Genomic DNA, 21635 nt, shown 5'->3' on the forward strand with positions numbered 1-21635 from the left:
AGTGACTCCTAACAGTACCCCCCCTTTTAACGGGCACCTCTAGGTGACCTACCCAGCTTGTCAGGGTTGCCTAGGTGGAATTCCTGGATGAGCTGTGGGTCCAGGATGGCTGAGCGGGGAACCCAGGAGCGTTCCTCAGGCCCATAGCCCTCCCAGTCAACGAGATATTGAAGGCCCCGGCCCCGGCGTCTGGAATTAAGGAGGCGGCGGACTGTATAGGCCGGATGACCTTCGATAAGTCGGGTGGGCGGAGGGGGCTCGGAAGGAGGGCACAGAATGGAGTGGCGAACGGGTTTTAACTGAGAGACATGGAATGTTGGGTGGACCCGCATGTGCTTGGGGAGCTTGAGGCGGACAGCAGTGGGGCTGATAATCTTATCAACCTTGTAGGGGCCAATGAATCGGGGTGCCAGTTTCCTGGAATCGGTGCGCAAAGGGATGTTTCGGGAAGATAACCACACTGGTTGTCCGGGAAGGTACTGGGGGCTGGGTCTCCGATGGCGGTTGGCAAACTGTTGGGTTGATTTTTGGGATTTAATTAGGGCCGCCTTGACAGTGTTCCAGGTCTTCCTACAGCGGCGGATGTGGTGCTGAACCGAGGGAACTGCCAAGTCCCATTCCTGCTCCGGGAATAATGGCGGCTGATAACCCAGAGAGGCTTCAAACGGAGATTGCCCAGTGGCAGAACAGGTTAGAGAATTATGGGCGTATTCCACCCAGGCGAGGTGAGTGCTCCAGTGAGAAGGGTTACTCGCAGTGACGCAGCGCAGGGCGGCCTCCAGTTCCTGATTTGCCCTTTCTGCTTGCCCATTGGATTGGGGGTGAAACCCTGAAGAGAGGCTAACGGATGCTCCCAGGGCCTTACAAAAGGAACGCCAGACTTGGGACACGAACTGGGGGCCACGGTCAGATACGATGTCCTGAGGTATCCCATGGATTTTAAAAACCTGATCAACTAGAAGCTGGACTGTTTCAAGGGCAGAAGGAAGCTTGGGAAGTGCTAGTAGGCGTACCGCTTTGGAGAAACGGTCCACAACAGTCAAGATGACGGTCATGCCATGGGACTCGGGAAGGCCGGTTACAAAATCGAGGGCTATGTGGGACCAGGGACGCCCAGGGACCGGGAGGGGTTGTAGCAGGCCTGCAGGGGACTGATGGGAGGGCTTGCTCCGAGCACAAGTAGGGCATGCAGCGACAAACTCCCTTGTGTCGGACTCCAGAGAGGGCCACCAGAAAAGCCTCCTAAGGAGGGACTCTGTTCGATTTGCACCAGGATGACAGGCAAATTTGGAGCTGTGGCCCCACTCGAGGACAGAAGACCGCACTGCTCGAGGTACAAAGAGACGGTTAGGGGGGCCATTACCGGGGTCAGGTTCTAGTTTCTGGGCTTCCTGTATGGCTTCTTTAATTTCCCAGGTGACGCTGGCTATGACGCGGTCAGAAGGTAAGATGGTCTCAGAGGGGGATGGGGAGTCACCCGAGGAGAACTGGCGGGAGAGCGCATCCGGCTTGGTGTTACGAGAGCCAGGGCGGTAGGTCAGGGTAAAGTTAAAGCGGCTGAAGAACAGCGCCCACCTGGCTTGCCGGGAATTTAACCGCTTAGCCGTCTGGACATAGGACAGGTTTTTGTGGTCTGTCCAGACGACAAAGGGCAACTCCGTACCTTCCAGCCAGTGTCTCCACTCTTCTAGGGCGAGTTTGATGGCCAAGAGCTCACGGTTGCCAACATCGTAGTTAGCTTCCGCTGGGGTAAGACGTCTGGAGAAAAATGCACACGGATGGAGCTTATTGTCAGGGCCTGAACGCTGGGATAAAATAGCACCCACTCCACAGTCAGAGGCATCGACTTCTACGATGAAGTGTTTGGAAGGATCTGGCTGAATGAGGATGGGAGCAGAGGTAAACATGCCTTTCAGATGGTGGAAAGCAGACTGGGCTTCCGGGGTCCAGCAAAAAGGGATCTTGGTGGAGGTCAGATGGGTGAGCGGAGCAACTACCTTGCTATAATCCCGGATGAACCTCCGGTAGAAATTGGCGAAACCCAGGAAGCGCTGCAAAGCCTTGCGGCATGAGGGAATTGGCCACTCCACCACAGCACGGATCTTTTCGGGATCTGCCTTGATTAGTCCTGGCCGGATGACAAAGCCCAGGAAGGTAACAGTGTCCACAAGGAACTCGCACTTCTCCGCCTTGACAAATAGCTGATTTTCCAGCAAGCGGTTAAGGACCTGGCGGACATGGGTGACATGTTCTTCAGGGGTCTGAGAAAAAATGAGAATGTCATCCAAGTATACAAAGACAAACCTGTAGAGAAAATCACGCAGGACGTCATTCACCAGGGCTTGGAAGACTGCGGGGGCGTTGGTTAGGCCAAAAGGCATGACCCGGTATTCGAAGTGTCCCAGGGGGGTATTGAAGGCCGTCTTCCATTCATCCCCCTCACGAATTCGTACAAGATGGTAGGCATTGCGGAGATCCAGTTTACTAAAGATGGAAGCTTTTTGTAGAGACTCAAAGACAGACGAAGTCAAAGGAAGGGGATATTTGTTTTTCACCGTGATTTGGTTTAGGCCCCTATAATCGATGCAGGGCCTCAGGGTCTTATCTCGTTTCTCCACGAAGAAAAACCCTGCACCCAGAGGAGAGGAGGATGGGCGGATGAGGCCAGCCGCTAGGCTCTCGGAGATGTAACTCTCCATAGCTTCTCTCTCGGAGCGTGACAACTGGTAAAGACGGCTAGTGGGAAGAGGGGCCCCTGGGAGGAGGTCAATGGCACAGTCATACGGACGGTGGGGCGGCAAGGTCAGGGCACGGGTCTTGCTAAACACCTCCCAGAGGTCGTGGAACGTGAAGGGTACCTTAGAGAGGTCTACAGAGTCCTTGGAGGGTGGAGGACTTGGTCGAGGACCAGAGGGATGGACAGCAGACTGTAAGCAACAGGAGTGACAGAAATCACTCCAGGTAGCAATTTTTCCTTGCTGCCAGTCAAGGTGTGGGTTGTGGGTGGCAAGCCAAGGAAAACCCAGAACTAGAGGGGATTTAGGAGTCTTGATGATGGAGAACGTCATGGTCTCGCGGTGGTTTCCAGAGAGAACCAGGGTCAGTGGGGCAGTGCGGTGAGTGATACGGGCAAGGATCCGGCCGTCCAGGGCATGGGCAGTAATGGGAGTGTCGAGGGTCTCCAAGGTGCAGCCAGCAAGGTTGGCCAAGTCTGCATCAATGAGGTTGTCCTCAGACCCAGAGTCAATTAACGCAGAGAGATGTATGGGGCCTTCAGGAAGACAAAGGGTGGCAGGGACCAGGAAACGGGGCCGAGACAGGGGGACCTCAGTGATAGTGCTCGTCAGAGTCCCCACTCCTACTGACGAGCTCTGTCTTTTGGGCGTACTGGACATGTGGCAATGAGGTGTCCCCCCTGGCCACAATAGAGGCATTCACCTGAGAGGAGCCTTTTGGAGCGTTCCTCTGGGGTGAGCCGGGCACGACCAAGCTGCATGGGTTCTGGGGCATTGGCAGTAGGAAGTGCTGGTGGTAGGCCTAGGGGGACGAATGTTTGAGTGGGCCTGAAAGCGATAGGCCTCGGGGTCTGGACTGGGCGTGTTGACCTCTCCAGGCGGCGCTCCCGGAGACGTCCATCTAACCGAATGGCCAGGTCAATAAGTTCCTTAAGCTCGGTGGGTTCATCACGGGCTGCCAGCTCATCTTTGAGGCGCTCCTCCAGACCACGACGGAAAACCCCGCGAAGGGCTTCATCGTTCCAGCCGGAGTCCGCAGCCAAGGTCCAGAACTCCACAGCATAGTCCGCGACCGACCGGGAGCCCTGGCGTAGCCCTAATAGACGGCTAGCGGCGTCCCCAGCATAGTTTGGGTGGTCAAAGACTGCCCGGAACCTGCTGAGGAAGTCCCCGAACGAGCCCACCTGTGGGCCGACCACGGACTGGGCGGCCTCGGCCCAAGTCAGGGCTTTCCCCCTAAGGAGTCCTATAACGTATGAGACTTTGCTGGCGTCTGAGGCAAATGTGACTGGTCGCTGACCGAAAACCAGACCACACTGGTACAAAAAGCCCCGACATTTATCCAGCTCACCATGATACGGTTCAGGGTGAGTGGTGAGTCCCTCCGCTAGGGAATGAGGCGAGGCAGAGGGAACCAGAGCCGGAGGAGCGAACCCAGAGTCTGGGTGAACATGACCAGGGACGTGGGGAGTGACACTGGGATTAGGGGAGGAGATAAGTGCGGCAACCTGTCTGGATACATTTCCCAGCTGTTGGACCAGTTGGCGGTTGCTCTCAATTAGGGACTTGAGCAGTTGGTCATGCTGGTCCAGCTGGGTGGCTTGGTGGCAAAGGAGGGCCTCTAGGGACCTCTGGTCTTCGGAGGGCGGGTTCGCGGGTTCCATAGGACCAGATCGTACTGTTACGATTGGCAGAGCCAATAAAAGGTTTTTTGGAGGAACCACCAGGCGAACACCACACCACAGACACAGAGATTAGTTAGTTCGATTTATTGAAAATATAGGAGGAAAAACATGCCGGGGCAGGAGCACAGGAATGGTCAACGAGGAAACCAAGAGGCAGGGATCGTGGTAGGTGGGACTGCCGGCTGGGGACCAGAAGGCTGGGAAGGAGGCAGGAGGAGCTTTGGAGACACAGCACTGGAACCCGAAGGTTTGGAGAGAGGCAGGAGGAGCTTTGGAGACACAGCACTGGAACCCGAAGGTTTGGAGAGAGGCAGGAGGAGCTTGGGAGAAGCAGCACTGGAACCAGAAGGCTGAGGTGAAGACCGGAGGAACTGGCAGGAACGCTGGAGAAAGGAAGGAGGCGAGAAACCCAGGAACCAGGAGAAAACGAGGCTGGGGTCAGGAACACTGGAAGCATGGGATCCAGGAAAAAGCACAAAGTTCAATTATCAAAAGTTCAATATCAAAAGTTCAAAAAGGTAACCAGGAGAGCTGAGCAGTTCACGCTGACATCAACAGACGATCTGGTGGAGATTGAGAGAAACTGGGGGTTTTTAACTGCTGGTAGATGAGGAGTAGATAGGAAGCAGGTGTGACTAATTAGCCACGGTGGAGATCTATTGGTTAGCTCCAGAACCAATTAAGCTGGTGCAGTTGCAATAAGCGCCACCAGGAGTCACCAAAACACCCTGGGTTGAGCCAGAAGAGAAGTGAGCACAGCAGTGACTCCTAACATGTATATTGTATTCACACAATATATAACGGAATGCATAAGCACATTGTTTTGATAGGGAACTTTTTCAGTGTAAATAACTACACACTATGCGGCAGCTCTTAAGTCTATATATTTGTTTTTAACTTTTTAAAGTTTTTTTTCCTGTGTGTCTTTTTGTCTCCACGTAAGTTATGATCTGTTCTTTTCCCATTCTTCTTTGTGCTGCTGTAACAAGTTAGTTTCCCTGAGGGGATAAATAAGTTCTTGTCTTATCTCGCCCTTTACCTACCTGAAGCTTTTGTTAAGCTGAACAAATCATGCATGTTGGTATAATAGTATCATATAAAACTTATATTGATATGAAATATTGTAGTGTGCCTATAAACTGCTGCTAATATTTAATATTGCCGCAAATATTTTAAAAGGTGGGTTTGATCTGTCAGAGCTGGCATTATTGTACAACCCTAAATCAGAAAAAGTTGGGACAGCATGGAAAATGCAAATAATAATAAAAAAAATACAGTTTCATTTATTAATAAACATTCATTCCTACATTTCAGGCCTGCAACACATTCCAAAAAAAGTTGGGACAGTAAAGCATTTACCACTTTGTAATGTTGACATTTCTTTTCACCACACTTAAAATACGTTTTGGCACCGATGATACCAAGCGATTTAGTGTTTCAGCTTTTATTTTGTCTCATTCTTCCTGCAAACACATCTTAAGATGTGCAACAGTACGGGGTCATCGTTGTTGCATTTTTCATTTCAAAATTCTCCACACATTCTCTATTGGGGACAGGTCAGGACTGCAGGCAGGCCAGTCCAGTACCCGTACCCTCTTCTTCCGCAACAATGCCTTTGTAATGTGTCCGGAGCACACAACGTCCATTTTTTCCAAAAAAGACCTGGAATGTTGATTCATCTGACCACAATACACATTTCCACTGTGTGATGGTCCATGCTAGATGCCTCAGAGCCCAGAAGCCGACGCCGCTTCTGGCCATGGCTTCTTTTTTGCACAGTAAAATTTTAAGTGGCATTTGTGCATGTAACTCTGTATTGTAGTGCTTGACAAAGGTTTGCCAAAGTAATCCCTCACCCATGTGGTTATATCAGCTATTGTTGAGTGGCGGTTCTTGATGCAGTGCCGTCTGAGGGATCAAAGATCACAGACGTTCAGCTTAAGCTTGCGCCCTTGGCCTTTATGCAGTGAAATAGGGCTGCAACTATCGATTATTTTTGTAATCGAGTATTCTATCGATTATTCCAGCGATTAATCGAGTAATCGGATAAGAAATACTTTTGCTTTAACAAAGAGCAAAAACAAATACATATTAGATTAAATAAGACATGTTTCTTAAACCAAACTGTACATTTGTATTCCTTGCATACAGGACAGTTTAACATTTTTTAAATGCAAAAATAAATAAATCAAAAATAAATCAATTTACTTTTAAAATGTAAACAGGCAACCTGAAACATCAGGTCATCAAGTCATAAATAATAATAAACAAAAATACATGAACATAAGCCTGTAATTTGTGCAACTTTCAAAACTCAAAGTTTCAGCTACAGCTCACGCAGAACATAAAGCTTTAATATTTTGTTGGGAGGTTTTGTGGTGTTTGTAGGGGGATAAAAATCTGTCAGGATTGTGTCTCTAGATGAGGTAGATCTGGTGTGTGTGTGTATGTGTGTGTTCATAAATCTTCATAAAAGCCTGTGGTGGTTGAAACGAAGTAAAGTCAGTAAACATGAGTAAAGTAAACACGACGCTCTGATGGTGTGGATGTTATACTGAGTTTTAGTTTTATCAGCTTAAAATGATCTCAAACTTTCTGTGGTTTTCTCTGTCCAGTCTCCTGTTTGCTATTTTCTCTCTATATTTTGCAGTCCGCGCTATCAAATCTCGGCTGCGTCCTAAACTGATACGTTCAGTTCGCAGGAGCGGCGAACGTGTCCAAATACGTAGTGTTCATTAAACTGTCCGCAAAAAGAACCCGGATTAAGTCCTGTTAAGTTCTGTTTATGTTTAAGATATTTGGGACGCAGCCCTCAGATTCTTCACGTCACCTGCACACAGCGTTAAACACGCTGCGCAAAAGTGAAAGTCCGTGTAAAACACCGTGAGCTGTATATGGTTGTGCGGATTAAACGATTCCTCGATGCAAAAAATTTGAATCGATGATTTTTAGTAATCGATTTACTCGAGTTACTCGAGGAATCGTTTAAGCCCTACAGTGAAATTCCTCCTGATTCCTTGAATTGTTTATTGATATTATGCACTGTAGAGGGAGATATATGCAAATTCCTTCCAATCCTTATGTAAATAATGTTTTGATTTGTTTTCAGATGGGGACTGCTGAACACTTATAATTGTACCCAGTCAAGCTGAATTTCCATCCTCCCATGTCTTCTGCACTTCACTATCATGGATTGCCTGCAAAATTATTTAAAATGCAACCATTTAGGCTGGAGACTTCTTCCTACATAATCTGAAATCTGATTGGAAAACAATGTGCTTAAAGACAAAAGTGTGCAGGTCTGTGTGAGAGCATGTATGTTTATTGGTGAGCTGAACTGCAAGTGTCCATGCTCATCCTGGTTCCTGCACAATGTCATCATCTTTTCACTCTCCAAACACCCTTCTTGATCTGCTGCTTGCCTGTTTTTTCATTGGTCTCTGCACTTCGGACTGTATCCCTCGAAAACAAATTCCATATGAAAGTGAGTAAAAAAGTAATATCATTTTTTTAAATGTTATACTTTTGTAATTGGTTAGTAATGATTTGGGTAAATAAAAACTAGGCTAAAATTTGACATGCTCTATGCTCCATGTATTTCATGTCATTATACATTTAGTTCACTTAAAATCTAATGTTAAAACAATTGGTTTGAGACAGAATTATTTCAGCTTTGTACTGTGTCATACTTTCAGCAGGTCAAAAGTTTACATAATGGTCACATCTGACCATTTAATTATTGCATCTGTGACTCTCCTTGTTTACAGCCAGTGCAAGTTTGGCTGTTGATACATTGGGAAGATCCAAGCAATATAACTAAGAAAAAAATATGGATACCATGAGCAAGTTTATACTAATTAAATACACAAAACTAAGTCCCAGGGATGAACAAATGTTGATATGAAAGTTTAAAATAAACTCGGACACAGAAAGTGAAGGAGCTGGAGGCATCAAGCACCAAAGTGTTGACATTCACCATTAACAGAGCCATTTAACTACATCACAGTCACATTAACTACTTCACAATGGCTTGAATTATTTAGGAATATTAAATCAACACCTAAAGGTATCAGCCAGATACAAATGGTTCTTCCAGTAGTGCAATGATCCTAAGCTGACTTGACTGAAGTTCAACTTCAGACTGAAGCTACATTAAGAGTTTGAAGCAATTACAAGGCAATGATACCAAATAAAGTGTGTGGAAAACTTTTGATCCAGTAAAATATATTAGTCTCTTAGCTAATAATTTGAAAAGACTTTTGTGGAAATAAAATAAAACATACCCTAATTTACCTAACACACAAAATGCATAGTTTACATTTACATTTTTGGCATTTAGCAGATGCTTTTATCCAAAGCGACTCACATTACTGTGACAGTATACTGTCTAAGCGATTGAGGGTTAAGGGCCTTGCTCAAGGGCCCAACAGTGGCAACCTGGCAGTGGTGGGGCTTGAACCAGTGACCTTTCGATTACTAGTCCAGTGCCTTAACCGCTAGGCTACAACTGCCCTATGGTGACATAAAATGTGGAGTTGTAAAGCCTAGATGTATGTAAACGTTTGGTCTTAACTGTATGTGAAGGCAAAAATGTCAAGAAATTACTTATTCTTGTTTTTATTGCCTTTCACAATATGTCCAAACTTTCCAAGAAATAGGGTTTGTAATACACAAGCTGGGCTAGCCTCTAGGGCCTGAGGCAAAAATTTAAAGATACCCCACTCAGGTCCTTGCAGCTTCAAAGCAAAATGTTTGGAAAAAAATTTTATAAATTGAAATGTAAGCATTATTTGTGTTTAAGAAAAGTTTGGGCATCATGTAAAATGCTAATAAATTTGAAAGCTATTTTGTAAACAATACTTAAATGTTTTACTTTTTTTTGTAATTTAAGTTTTGAAACTTGAATCTTGTCTATATTCAGTTATTCAAGTCTTCAGCTGCTGTGTTGTGTTGTGTTACGCTTCATAATGCACCACACTTTTCCACTGAAGACAAGTCCGGACTGAGCAGTACCTGCATTTCAGGATTACACAGTCACGCTGTTGTGACACAAGCAGAACGTGGCTTGTTGGTGCTCCTGAGCAAGGCACTTAACCCTCAATTGCTTTGACTGTATTCGGTCATACTTGTAAATCACCTTGGATAAAAGTGTTTGCTAAATTCCATAAATGTACAAAAAAGTACAAAAAGTGAATAAAACAGACAATTGTTTGTGAATTCTTTTTGATCTGTATTTATTTTTAACGGTTTTGCTGGCTTCTAGTAACCAATCTTTTTACAATGCTTTTTATATATTTTGTAACAATGTACTACAGATGTCCAATTAATTTTCTGTCTGCTTTGTACCTTTAAGGTAATTCTATTAAAGTGTTTAGAGAGGAGAGCATTTATAATTATTCCTCTATATTGATGAGAGAGGACTTGGGCCTCCTTATTGTGGGAGCTAGAGAGGCTATCTATGCTCTTGACATCAATAACATCTCTGTCACCAAGACTAAGGTGGTTACCTAAATTCATTAATTTAATTAAGTATTTAGTTAATTAATGCTTATTATTAGATTTAAATGTAGATGCATGTGTGTTGTGAATTGATTAGGTAACCTGGCAAGTCTCATGGGTGAAACAGAATGAGTGTACCTATAAAGGAAAGCATCCTGATGTGAGTCTAACCAAAATGTTGTTTTATTTTATGTGTACCACTGTAAATCATTGCCATGTTTACTAGACAGCTAATGTGGCATGTTTATTTAAATAGGTATAGTTTATTTTGAAAATCTAACTAGATTTTTCTTTCAGATTGAATGTCGTAACTACATTCGAACACTGCATCAAATCAATGAAACGCTAATGTATGTCTGTGGCACAAATGCTTTTAACCCCACTTGTGATTACATTGTAAGTATACCTTAGCCAAAACATATTTTTAACAGCACAAAACCTGTTTCTATTAATTCCTCGTCTATCCAGCTGTCAGTGTTCACAAACTAGTAATATCATCCACGCCCATGCTATATGCTGGCCATAACTGAAATTATGCAACTGAGTACATGATATACTTAAGGCAACTTTCCAAGGTCATGATGTATCTGCCTTGTGTTGGAACAGGCCTATGTTGATGGGCAGCTTAAGCTGGTAGGACAGCAAGAAGAGGGCAAAGGGAAGTGTCCCTTTGATCCCTTTCAAAGGTACTCATCCATAATAGTTGGTAAGTATTTTCTTTTTTTCATGATCGCCCATTGTGTTAGAATCTTTTGGAACAGTTTTAATTAAATGTTCAATTGTTCGCAAGGTCAATTAAATCAAATAGCTTGTGACACATTTTGTTTATTTAGATGTAATTGCTTTAGAAATTCAAACTGATTTTTAATATTACTAATGTAAAAATTTATTTAATTAAATTATAACCAATATGACTTTAACTTTGTCAACATTTTTCTGCTACGTTTTTGTTTGTAGACTGTTACATTAAGTCAAGTCACCTTTATTTTTATAGCACATTTAAAAGACAACGTGTGTCAACCACAGCAAAGTGCTGTACATTAAAATCAAGTATAAATACCACTCAACTATGCAACATTATTAGATAGTCTTTCTCTTGTACATCTAAATGTGCTTGGTGTTTATTAGTAACTGGAAGAAACAGATTTATATAGATCTATCTCAATGTATTGCTTAGGATGGCTAAAGTAAATTAAAATTACCATTACTTATGTTTGATATAATTATAATTTAATTAATAGAACCTGAACCATTCACGTTCGGGTTCTTTTAATTAAAATATATGTTCTGTTGTTAAAATTAAACAAAATTTTAAAAAGCAGATAACGTTTTTGTATCTTGTGCAATTCAAAGGATTTGTTACGTAGAAATTTAAGTTGAAGACATTATATCAGTGGCTTGTTTTAAATTGTTAACAGGGTTTATGTTACTTGTAATTAACATACACCTATCAGCCATAACATTAAAATCACCTCGTGGTTTCTACACACACTGTCCATTTTATCAGCTCCACTTACCATATAGAAGCACTTTGTAGTTCTACAATTACTTACTGTAGTCCATTTATTTCTCTACATAGCTTTTTAATCTGCTTTCACCCTGTTCTTTTATGGTCAGGACCACCACAGAGCAGGTATTATTTAAGTGGTGGATGATTTTCAGCACTGCAGTGACACTCACTGGTGGTGTGTTAGTGTGTTTTGTGCTGGTATGAGTGGATCAGACACAGCAGCGCTGCTGGAGTTTTTAAACACCATGTCCACTCACTGTCCACTCTATTAGACACTCCTACCTAGTTGGTTCACCTTGTAGATGTAAAGTCAGAGACGATCGCTCATCTATTGCTGCTGTTTGAGTTGGTCATCTTCTAGACCAGGGGTGGGCAAACTTTTCGGCTCAAGGGCCACACTGGGTTTTAAAAATTGACAGACGGGCCGGGTGGGTGCGGGGGTTTGGAACTAATATAAGTTCACGTTTAAACCTTTATTTTCGTGATTAAAGGATGAATTTTTGAATATAAATGAAACACCAGACTCATCCTTTTATGTGCACATTTACACATGCATGAATGTGATTTTTTTTTATGCATTTTTTAAAATTATTTTTATCTTTGTTTCCACTTGGTGTATCGCCGTCTAAACAAAACCAATTCAGCCTTTAAAGCAGCACTTTCAACATAAGTTAATGGTTTATGTGTAACATTTTAAACCAGTCAAGTGGTTTGATCATGCTGGGGTGATAGTAGGGTTGCCAACCGTCCCATAAAATACGGAATCCTTCCTTATTTGGAAACTAAAGGCTGCGTTCCGTATTGAACTGATACGGGACGCACTTTATTCCGTATTTTTTATCAATGGTAGAGAAATGCAGCAGATGAGACAGACGGGGCGATCTGTATGAAACAGAAGGAAACTGCTGCTACCGTGGGAATTAGAAAGCGTTTGGTTATTATTCTTAGTGTTCACGTTTAGTCTCAGTACGCCATGTGTGCGCAGGGATATCAGCATAACAGCCTGTTCATTACACCGCTGTTTGAGTAGCGCAGTGGGCAGAGCGCGTGGCTCATGTTTTTCCGCCCTAGGTTCGAATTATGTAAAAATGTTGTTGCACTATGGTTACATGATTACATGATGTTCTTTATGGATGTTGGTTTGCCTAAAACATGGTTCTGGTTTATTATTATAAAGAATAGAAATAATAAATGGTAAACAGCAGAATCCATGTTCCTATGACGGTGTGAGACACGTTATATATTTCATAACATAACCGCCTGGTGTGCGCCATCTAGTGGAATCAATTAAAACGCAAGTTTAGTGCAGGAAAAAGATTTAAATTAATGCGGTTTTAGGACAGTTTTGTAAATACTCAGCGGGCCGGATTAAACAGCCTATGTGGCCCGCGGGCCGTAGTTTGCCCACCACTGGACGCTGCCCATGGGGCGCTGTTGGCTGAATATTATTGGTTGGTGGACTATTCTCATTCCAGCAGTGACAGTCAGGTGTTCAATCAGCACTGCTGTGTCTTATCCACTCATACCAGCACAACACACACTAACACACCACCACCATGTCAGTGTCACTGCAGTGCTGAGAGTGATCCATCACCAAAATAATACCTACTCTCTTAGTGGTCCTGGGATAAGATAAGATTCCTTTATTGATCTCCATGGGGGAAATTCAAGTGTTACAGCAGCTCCAGTACAGTGTAAGTACAATACAAAGTAGAATACAAATAAGAAAATAAGGAAAAAATTTGCTATGCAATGCAATTACTATTATACATACAATTACTACAATATAATACAAACACTATATATTCTAATATATACATATATGTGAATAATGAATTAGAGTCCAGTGCAGGTAAAAAGGTTAGGGAGGATCTTGAGTTATTGTAGGGGGAGCTGGCTCATCAATGTGAGGACAGTCTGTGTATTCTGCTATTGTTATGCAGTCTGATGGCAGTTAAATGGTCTGATGGGTCCTGACCATTGAAGAACAGCATGAAAGGGTGCTTACAAAGCATGCAGAGAAACAGATGGACTACAGTCAGTAATTGTAAAACTACAAAGTGCTCATATATGGTAAGTGGAGCTAATAAAATGGGCAGTGAGTGTAGAAACAAAGAGGTGGTCATAATGTTATGCCTGGTATGTCAAAGTTAACTGACCATTATATTTAATGTCTGATAGCAAACAGGTTAATGAAAGGATCAGATACAGTGATATGACTATATTCTCTTCTGCTCTCAGATGGAGACTTTTACTCTGCCACTTTTGTTAATTTTCTGGGCTCAGAGCCTGTCATCCTCCGCAATTCTCTGAATGTACTGCGCACTGAATCTGCAAGCTATTGGTTAAATGGTATATTCTTTTTTTGTTTTTTGAGTACTTACTGCATATCCCTGTATATTTATTGTACAGTAGTATGTGAAACCCTTCACTAAGTGGATATCTTAATATGTTTAGTAGCAACTGATTAATTCTCTTCATATCCCAGAGCCCAACTTTGTCTACATGGATGTGATCCCAGAAAGTAAAAACAGTCTTGATGGGGATGATGACAAGATCTACATATTCTTTAGTGAAAATGCCATTGAGTATGACTTCTACAACAAGCTCATAGTGTCACGCGTTGCTCGAGTTTGCAAAGTAAGCATGTGCTTAACTTGTATATTTAAGTCTGAAAATGCCAAGATTAGGTGTGAATTGCATGAATGTATTGTAACCTTCTCTACCTGTAAATTGACACATTATGTTAACTGTACAGGGTGATAAGGGTGGTCAGAGAACCCTGCAAAAGAAGTGGACTTCTTTTGTAAAGGCCACTCTAGAATGTCCTATACCTGGCAGCATCCTGCCCTCAGTTGTGCAAGATGTTTTCCACGTCCACCACCACAACTGGAGAAAAAATCTTTTTTATGCTATCTTTACTTCTCAGTCGTGAGTAAAGTTATTAACACTATGCAATTTTCAGTTTTTTTTATTGCCTTGGGAAAAAAGTAATTTAATTTATGAAAGGGATTTGGAACAGACTAGCTGCACATGATATAAATCCAGTTTCAACAACTTTCAGTAATCCATTTTTTTTGTTCTTCCAATGAATTTAAAAGTGCAAAAGGTACAAAACCCATTTTCAGAAATGTAAGGGCATTTAGTAAAATTTAGTTAAAACTGTTTTCTTAATTGTTTTTAATTGTTAGATCTAGAATTTTCTGTTTGGTGATAATTGATTTTTTCCCCCTGTGGTTTACTTGTTTAAGTGTAGATGGATAAAATAGTGTAGTTTTGTAACTCTTTCCAGGCTGGCATATTTCAACAACACATAACTGTTCATAACTCTTTGTGTATTCTGTAGAAACCTTAAGGACCTTAACCTCAATCTCTATTTTAATGAAAAGGTTCAATATAAGTAACATTGATAAGTCTAAACAGACTTTGTGAACTCGAGTAACCAAGGGGGTAATTCATTTTTTACAAGATGATTTGATGGTTTCCTAAATTTGGTTTATAAAAATGTGTTTCTGTAAAGTCCCATTGTTCTAAACAATATTATAACATGTTAAATGATCTGAAATAATTTAGCATATTATACAGGTACAGATACAAAAAATAGTATGTATATTTGTCTTCGGTTAACTGTTTTATTTTGACTATACAAGATGAATGTTTCATGATTGTAAAAAGTGTGATGCTTAGTGTCAATATAGTCTTTACTTAGAAAGGAAAACATGTAAAACCTTATTTTACTATAGATAATAATAATAATGATTCTTATTGCACATGTATTTATAGGGACTCCAGTGTGCTGTCTTCAGTGGTGTGTGCATATACTGTGACAGACATTAATGAGGTTTTCTCATATGGAAAGTTTAAAACACCTGTAACAGTTGATACCTCTGATGTAAAGTGGATTATGTACAGTGGAGAACCTCCTGTGCCCCGTCCAGGAGCGGTGAGTTATCATTAAATTTAAAAGTACCTTTGTGTGTGTGAATGTAAAATACATTCAATGTGATTTGTTTAAATGTTTTCTATGAACACCTTTATTTTATTTTGTAAATATAAATAAATAAAAATGTGATGTTTTCAACACACACACAAAAGTAGGTACTGGGCAAAATAAGAGTGGAAAGTTGATATTTAATATACACTGAAACAGGGCAGCATGGTGGCTCGGTGGGTAGCACTGTCGCCTCACAGCAAGAAGGTCCTGGGTTCGATCCCCAGGTTGGGCGGTCTGGGTCCTTTCTGTGCAGTTTGCATGTTCTTCCCGTGTCTGCGTGGGTTTCCTCAGGGAGCTCTGGTTGCCCTATAGGTGAATGGGTGTGTGTATTTGTGTGCGTGTGTCTGCCCGGCGATGGACTGGTGCCCCGTCCAGGGTGTTACTGTGTGCCTTGCGCCCATTGAAAAGCTGGGATAGGCTCCAGCAAGTGAGTGAGTGAGTGCTTTGAAACATTTCTTATTCAGCAGGTGATGGGTCTTAGCTCACGGCTTTGTGTCAAACTTTGTTAGAGACTTTTGAGTTTGTTCAAAAACATTTTTCAATGCAAGATTGAAAATAAAGTAGTTATTTTTTCACCATATAATGTACATTATATTCATTATATTATACATTATATGTCCTAGCTTATCTTTTACCAAAAGACAGTGAAAACATGTGCTGTGGTCAGATTAATCTGCTTGTTTTAGGAAAAAACTTCTCACAGTTCTCTGTGCCAAAGACAAACAAAAAAAACCAGACTATTATCAGGTGAAAAAGCTAACAACTGTCATAGTATAAGTGCCCACAGCATTGATGATTTGCATGTGTGTGAAGGTACCATATACATGTAGGGCAGCATGGTGGCTTAGTGGGTAGCACTGTCGCCTCACAGCAAGAAGGTCCTGGGTTCGAACCCCAGGTGGGGCGGTCTGGGTCCTTTCTGTGCAGAGTTTGCATGTTCTTCCCATGTCTGCGTGGGTTTACTCCGGGTGCTTCGGTTTTCTCCCACAGTCCAAAGACATGCAAGTCAGGTGAATTGAAGATACTAAATTGTCCAAGACTGTGCTTGATATAAACTTGTGAACTTGTGATAAATCTTGTGTAATGAATAACTACCGTTCCTGTCATGAATGTAACCAAAGTGTAAAAACATGACGTTAAAATCCTAATAAACAAACAAACAAACAAACAAACAAACAAACCATATACATGTACATTATTCAGTAGTGTATATTGTAATTTTTTAATTTAGAATTTTTTCTAAAGTCTTTTTCCAAAGGTCCATGGTTAGACAATCAAACAGCAACCACAGACTTCTGAGTAGCTAAAGCTTTGTATAAAGCAAGAACGGGCAAAAAAAATAAAAAAACTGTAACAATTAGGGTCTTCAGTTTACAAACATTGAAAGGCCTTGAAAAGTACATTTAACACAACAGTAAATATGCCTCTGTCACAACAAGTGTGGTGCAAGCATCAGAATTCTAATTTTTTTTTCCTACCAACCTCGTTTCTGAAAATGTTTGTGCATTTTGTGAAACACAGTAAAAAAGAATCAGTGAATTGTTAATTCTGTTGAATTTTTATTTAATTGACAAAAGTAGACAAAATATTTCCAATGTTTTCACTGATCACTGTATTTTGCAAATAGAAACAAATTTAGAATTTGATGCCTGCAGACCCCACAAGACATCTAGAGAAGCTTATGGTATCTGGTTCTATGTACATGTATGTGTGTGTATATAAATATATTTATATATTTTGTTGCAGTGCATCAACAATGCAGCGAGAGCTATGAAAATACAGAGCTCTCTAGACCTTCCAGATAGAACTCTGCAGTTTATCAGAGATCGGCCGCTTATGGATGACACTGTGAAACCTGTTACTGGCAGGCCACTGCTCTTCACTAAAGGAATTTCATTTACTCGCCTAGTTGTTGACTGCAAGATTGGACTGGATGGACAGACTTATCTGGTTATGTTTATTGGCACAGGTACACATATGTTTTTTGTTGTTTTTATTAAGCATTGTATAAAGAATAATAACATAGACTAGTCTCCATAGTGTTATATCAATGTCAATATAGTTTTGTCTTGTAGTTTTTGTCTTTTGATAGAAAAAAACTAAATTGAAACGTAATATACAAGTTGGAACTGACTTTGAATCATTTTATTCTTAGACAAAGGTTTTGTGCAGAAAGCAGTGAACTACAATGACGAGATGCATATTATTGAAGAATTACAGTTGTTCAAAAATCCTGAACCAATCAGTGTCCTACGTCTTTCTACCAGCCTGGTACTAAAAACTACACAATTTTTACACCCTATTTATGCCGAATGGATTAATGCATTCTTAATATATTATACATTGAGGAGCCAATTATAGACTGATGTGTTGTGCCTATGCTATAGTTATGCTTGGTTTGCCACATGATCTAGGATTCATTGGGCCAGTCAATCTTTTTCCATTGCTTGGTTATTCAGTTACAGATACAAAATGCAACAACGGCAACCTAAGCTGCCTAATGAAAAGCAAAAAAAACATTTACTTCTTTGCTAAAGTCTACAGTTGACACTATTACAACCAAATATTCATCTGTTAAATGTCCAGATCCTTAAGTGATTTTACTTTTTTTTTTTTTTTAGCAATTGCAGCTCCATATTTTATGGCAATGTGCTTGTGCTTGATACTTTGGATTGCTTTGACTTAATAGAAAAGTGGAAGTGGAGTGATATGCTGAAAGTCATTAAGCAAGTGGAGTGATATGCTGAAAGTCAAACAGTGTTTGTCCATGGAGATTGCATGGGTGTATGCTTTTGTTTCATGTATCTGTTAACAATAGGTGTGCCTTAAATAGCTGAATCTATTACAGGTTACTTAACAACATACTTTTGTCCATGTAGTGTATGATTTTTGTGCAGTTTATTTCAGAAGCTGTAAAGCTGTAGAAGTAGTAAAAAGAATGAGTTTAAACATCATTTAAATAAATAATTCGATTTGCAACCAGATTTTTAAAAAATTGTAATTTAGACTCGTGAGTTTGTCCTTTACCTTTTTTTGCTCTCCTGTGTTAGGGACAGCTGTATGCCGGTTCCTCGTCTGGTGTAGTACAGATGCCCGTGGCTGACTGTGGTCACTATTCATCATGTCTAGACTGTGTTCTTGCCAGAGATCCTTACTGTGCTTGGGACCTAAGCACTCACAACTGTGTGACTTTACCCAGTCCATCCAAAGAGATGTATGTACATTATAGTGAATATGTATATCCACTTCTAAAAACATATTATTGGTCTTAATTTATCTGGAACAATTACAAACAGCATTTCTAGAAAAGTTGAGAGTTTGTAAAATGCAGTAAAAACAAGATTTTTAGAATTTGATGCATAAACACACTTTGGACTGAGGCATTTTACCAGTGTTAGACCACCATTGCATTAATGACATTTGTAATTATTTTGGAAATTATGGGTACAAACTTTGTAACCATTCTTACTTGATTAGAAAACTTTGCTACTCAACAGTCCCTTACAAGTCGTAACTCCTCTTCTTAATTTACCATAACGTTTCAATAGGAAAAAGCTCTGTATGACAGGGAGTCAAGCGCACACTCTGTGTCTATGAAGCGACGTTGTTGTAGTGAATTGGGTCTGGCTTTGTCATGTAGAAATAACCATGAACCTTTGGGAAAAGATGTCATCTTGATGTCTCTTTTAACTTCCAATATACACCTCCATGTCAGTGGTACCTTTATACCTATGCAGGTCACTGATTGAATGATGTACCCCTATACCATGACAGATGTTGGCTGTCCAAATAACGGTACGAATGCCTCTTTTAGTTTTTGCCACAGAGAACTCAGCATCCACTTTCCTGAAACAAACTGTAATGTGGACTCATCTGACCACAGCATGTTTCCACTGTCTGTTGGTCCATCTGAGATGAGCATGGGCCCAGAAAATCCAGCTGCATTTCTGCGTAAAAAATAATGTATTGCTTTTTCTTTGTGTAATATATTTCCAATTGCATTTCTTAATGTAGCACCAGACCGTGTTAAGTGACAAGAGTTTTCCATAGTATTCCAAGCCTATGTGACTATATCACAGTAGCATGGCATTCTCTTGCTGTGCTGTCTGAGGGCTCAGAGGTCGATTTATCAGTGGTTTCTGGCCTTGCCCTAAAGGTACTAAGATTTCTTTGTAGTTTCTGAATGTTTTCACAATATTATTCATGGTAGATGGTAATAAACTTAAATTATTTTGAATCTTAAGTTGGGAATTTTTGCAAGGATTAAGCCTTTGGTGGATCCTCCTTTATATCAAGTGTATACATAATGCAATCAAGTTGGCCAGTTGTACTTTTGTCAGGGTCAAGAGAATTACCAAACCTTAGATTCTTTTTTTTACTGTCTCAACTTTCCCAGAAATTAGGTTTGTATATCCAGTTATATGTGTTTACTTGTTGGCTTTACATGTGTAACATCTGTATACAACTTTTGTATATGGGTAAATTACTAATAGTTTTAAAACAAATGTTTTGAAAATAATTAAATATATAATTAAGACAATAATGAAATGCATATAATGTCATATATTTGTATGGATTGTGTTTCTGGACACTGTGATCTTTCTTATTTTAGTAATTTAGTCCAGAGTTTACTAGAAGGAGATGCTTCTCGTTGCCCAAGACCAGGTACTAACTTTTTATTTTATTATTTATTTTTGACATACTGTTTATTATGGCACACATGTAATCCTTGTGTTTTTATGTCAGTCTCTGTGAAGGTAGAAAACAGGACTCTTGTGCTTGGCAACAACATTAAGCTACCATGCCAGCAGGACTCCAATCTGGCACAGTTAAATTGGCGCTTTGAGTCACAGCAGTTAAATCCATCCAAGGAGAAGTATGCCACCTACAGCGATGGTTTGCTTATCTACAACGCTACAGCCACTGATGCTGGTTGCTACACATGTGAATCTGTGGAGCGGGTGGTCAATAAAGACTACAAAAGAACACTGGCCATTTATGAACTGCAAATCCCATCAGCCAAGGACCATATAGGAAGTCATCCTACTATCACAGTGCCATTAACCACTTTTGAAAATATGGCAGAGGCAACAGCATCTCCCCAGCATAAAAATATGGTGGGTAGTTGGGTGGCCATGCAGGTTTCACTGGCTCTTTTGAGTGTAATGATGGTGGCATTGCTGCTTTGGAACCTCTGTATGGGCCATCTGCCACTGCAAAAGTGCTGCACCAGTCGGGGACAAAAGAAACAGAAGGCATTGGCCCAGAGTGAGTCTTTGCCAGAAAACACAGAACCGCTGCAGGCTGCAGTGTTTTTTCATTCGAACAATTCCTACAGGAAAGGCTCCAGTATGGATGCTTTTAAGTATATCAGAGATGAGTCTGAGATTTAAGCCAGGTATAGTATACAGTTTAATGTGCACTCATTTCGAGTGCAAAAGGATTGATTTTATTTTTTTATTTTTTATTTTTATTATTATTGGAAAAATTTCTTATAAAACACATTGTGCAGACTACTTTTTTTTTTATAAATTTTATCCTGGTCAAGGACATTTGCTGTAATATTTCCCCAAAATTATATTCATGAAAGTGAAGCTCCAGTAAAGGTACGAAAAAGTTTATTATCATTTGTACATTTGTACATCGTAAGAAAAAACAAACATTACAGTACTTCATTCAGTATTCTGATAACAAACTGCTAATACTGACAATAAGTGCAATAACTAATACAGACTTATGCAATAGTTTGGGCACCCTAGTAAAATTCCTTGTGTTGTTAATTGTCTATATAAAACAAGTTAACACATCCTCTAAGAAAAATGTATTTGTCATTATTAAGCAATAATTGGCGCACAATGTTTTTTGTTAAATTATGGTAAATTCAGCAAATAAAATGTGTGAACTTTCACAGAAAACTGTTTACTTTTAATGTTCTTGATTACGTTTTGATAAACCTACTGTGATAATTAGCATTCCATGTCTTTTCCATGTGTAATGCCACATTGATAAATGTATGTTATTAAACCCGTTCATGTACCCTGAATTTGCTGATCAGCAGTGTCAAGTTCTGTTGTGTTTTTTAACTTTTATATTTAAAAACATAATTGGCATATAAGATATAAAAAAAATCTAACATTTGTTTGTATTTACCTGTACTGACACACATACACAGATTCCCAGTCCCCTATCCCTATCTGTACCAGACATGTTCA

At 40.7% G+C, this 21635-nt stretch overlaps 1 protein-coding gene across 1 annotated transcript; it reads left to right on the forward strand.

Moving 5' to 3' along the window:
• Nucleotides 1-7790: 7790 nt before the first annotated feature.
• On the forward strand, nucleotides 7791-20816 carry si:ch211-129c21.1 (uncharacterized protein LOC563087 homolog). The gene is made up of 14 exons (XM_063012432.1): nucleotides 7791-7904; nucleotides 9774-9919; nucleotides 10017-10079; nucleotides 10217-10315; nucleotides 10526-10625; nucleotides 13671-13781; nucleotides 13918-14069; nucleotides 14188-14360; nucleotides 15213-15372; nucleotides 17170-17392; nucleotides 17579-17694; nucleotides 18474-18637; nucleotides 20036-20088; nucleotides 20170-20816. Exons 1-14 carry the CDS (start codon nucleotides 7793-7795, stop codon nucleotides 20814-20816), a joined length of 2319 nt encoding a protein of 772 aa, XP_062868502.1. The 5' UTR covers nucleotides 7791-7792.
• Nucleotides 20817-21635: the final 819 nt, after the last annotated feature.

The sequence above is a fragment of the Trichomycterus rosablanca genome, chromosome 17, assembly GCF_030014385.1.
Source record: "Trichomycterus rosablanca isolate fTriRos1 chromosome 17, fTriRos1.hap1, whole genome shotgun sequence".
Lineage (NCBI taxonomy): Eukaryota > Metazoa > Chordata > Actinopteri > Siluriformes > Trichomycteridae > Trichomycterus > Trichomycterus rosablanca.

Coding starts and splice junctions, on each gene's coding strand:
- si:ch211-129c21.1 (XM_063012432.1), top strand. CDS start 7,793: ATGTCATCATCTTTTCACTCTCCAAACACCCTTCTTGATCTGCTGCTT. Junction 13,782..13,917: donor TGCAAGCTATTGGTTAAATG/GTATATTCTTTT, acceptor TTCATATCCCAG/AGCCCAACTTTGTCTACATG. Junction 18,638..20,035: donor CCCAGTCCATCCAAAGAGAT/GTATGTACATTA, acceptor TTCTTATTTTAG/TAATTTAGTCCAGAGTTTAC.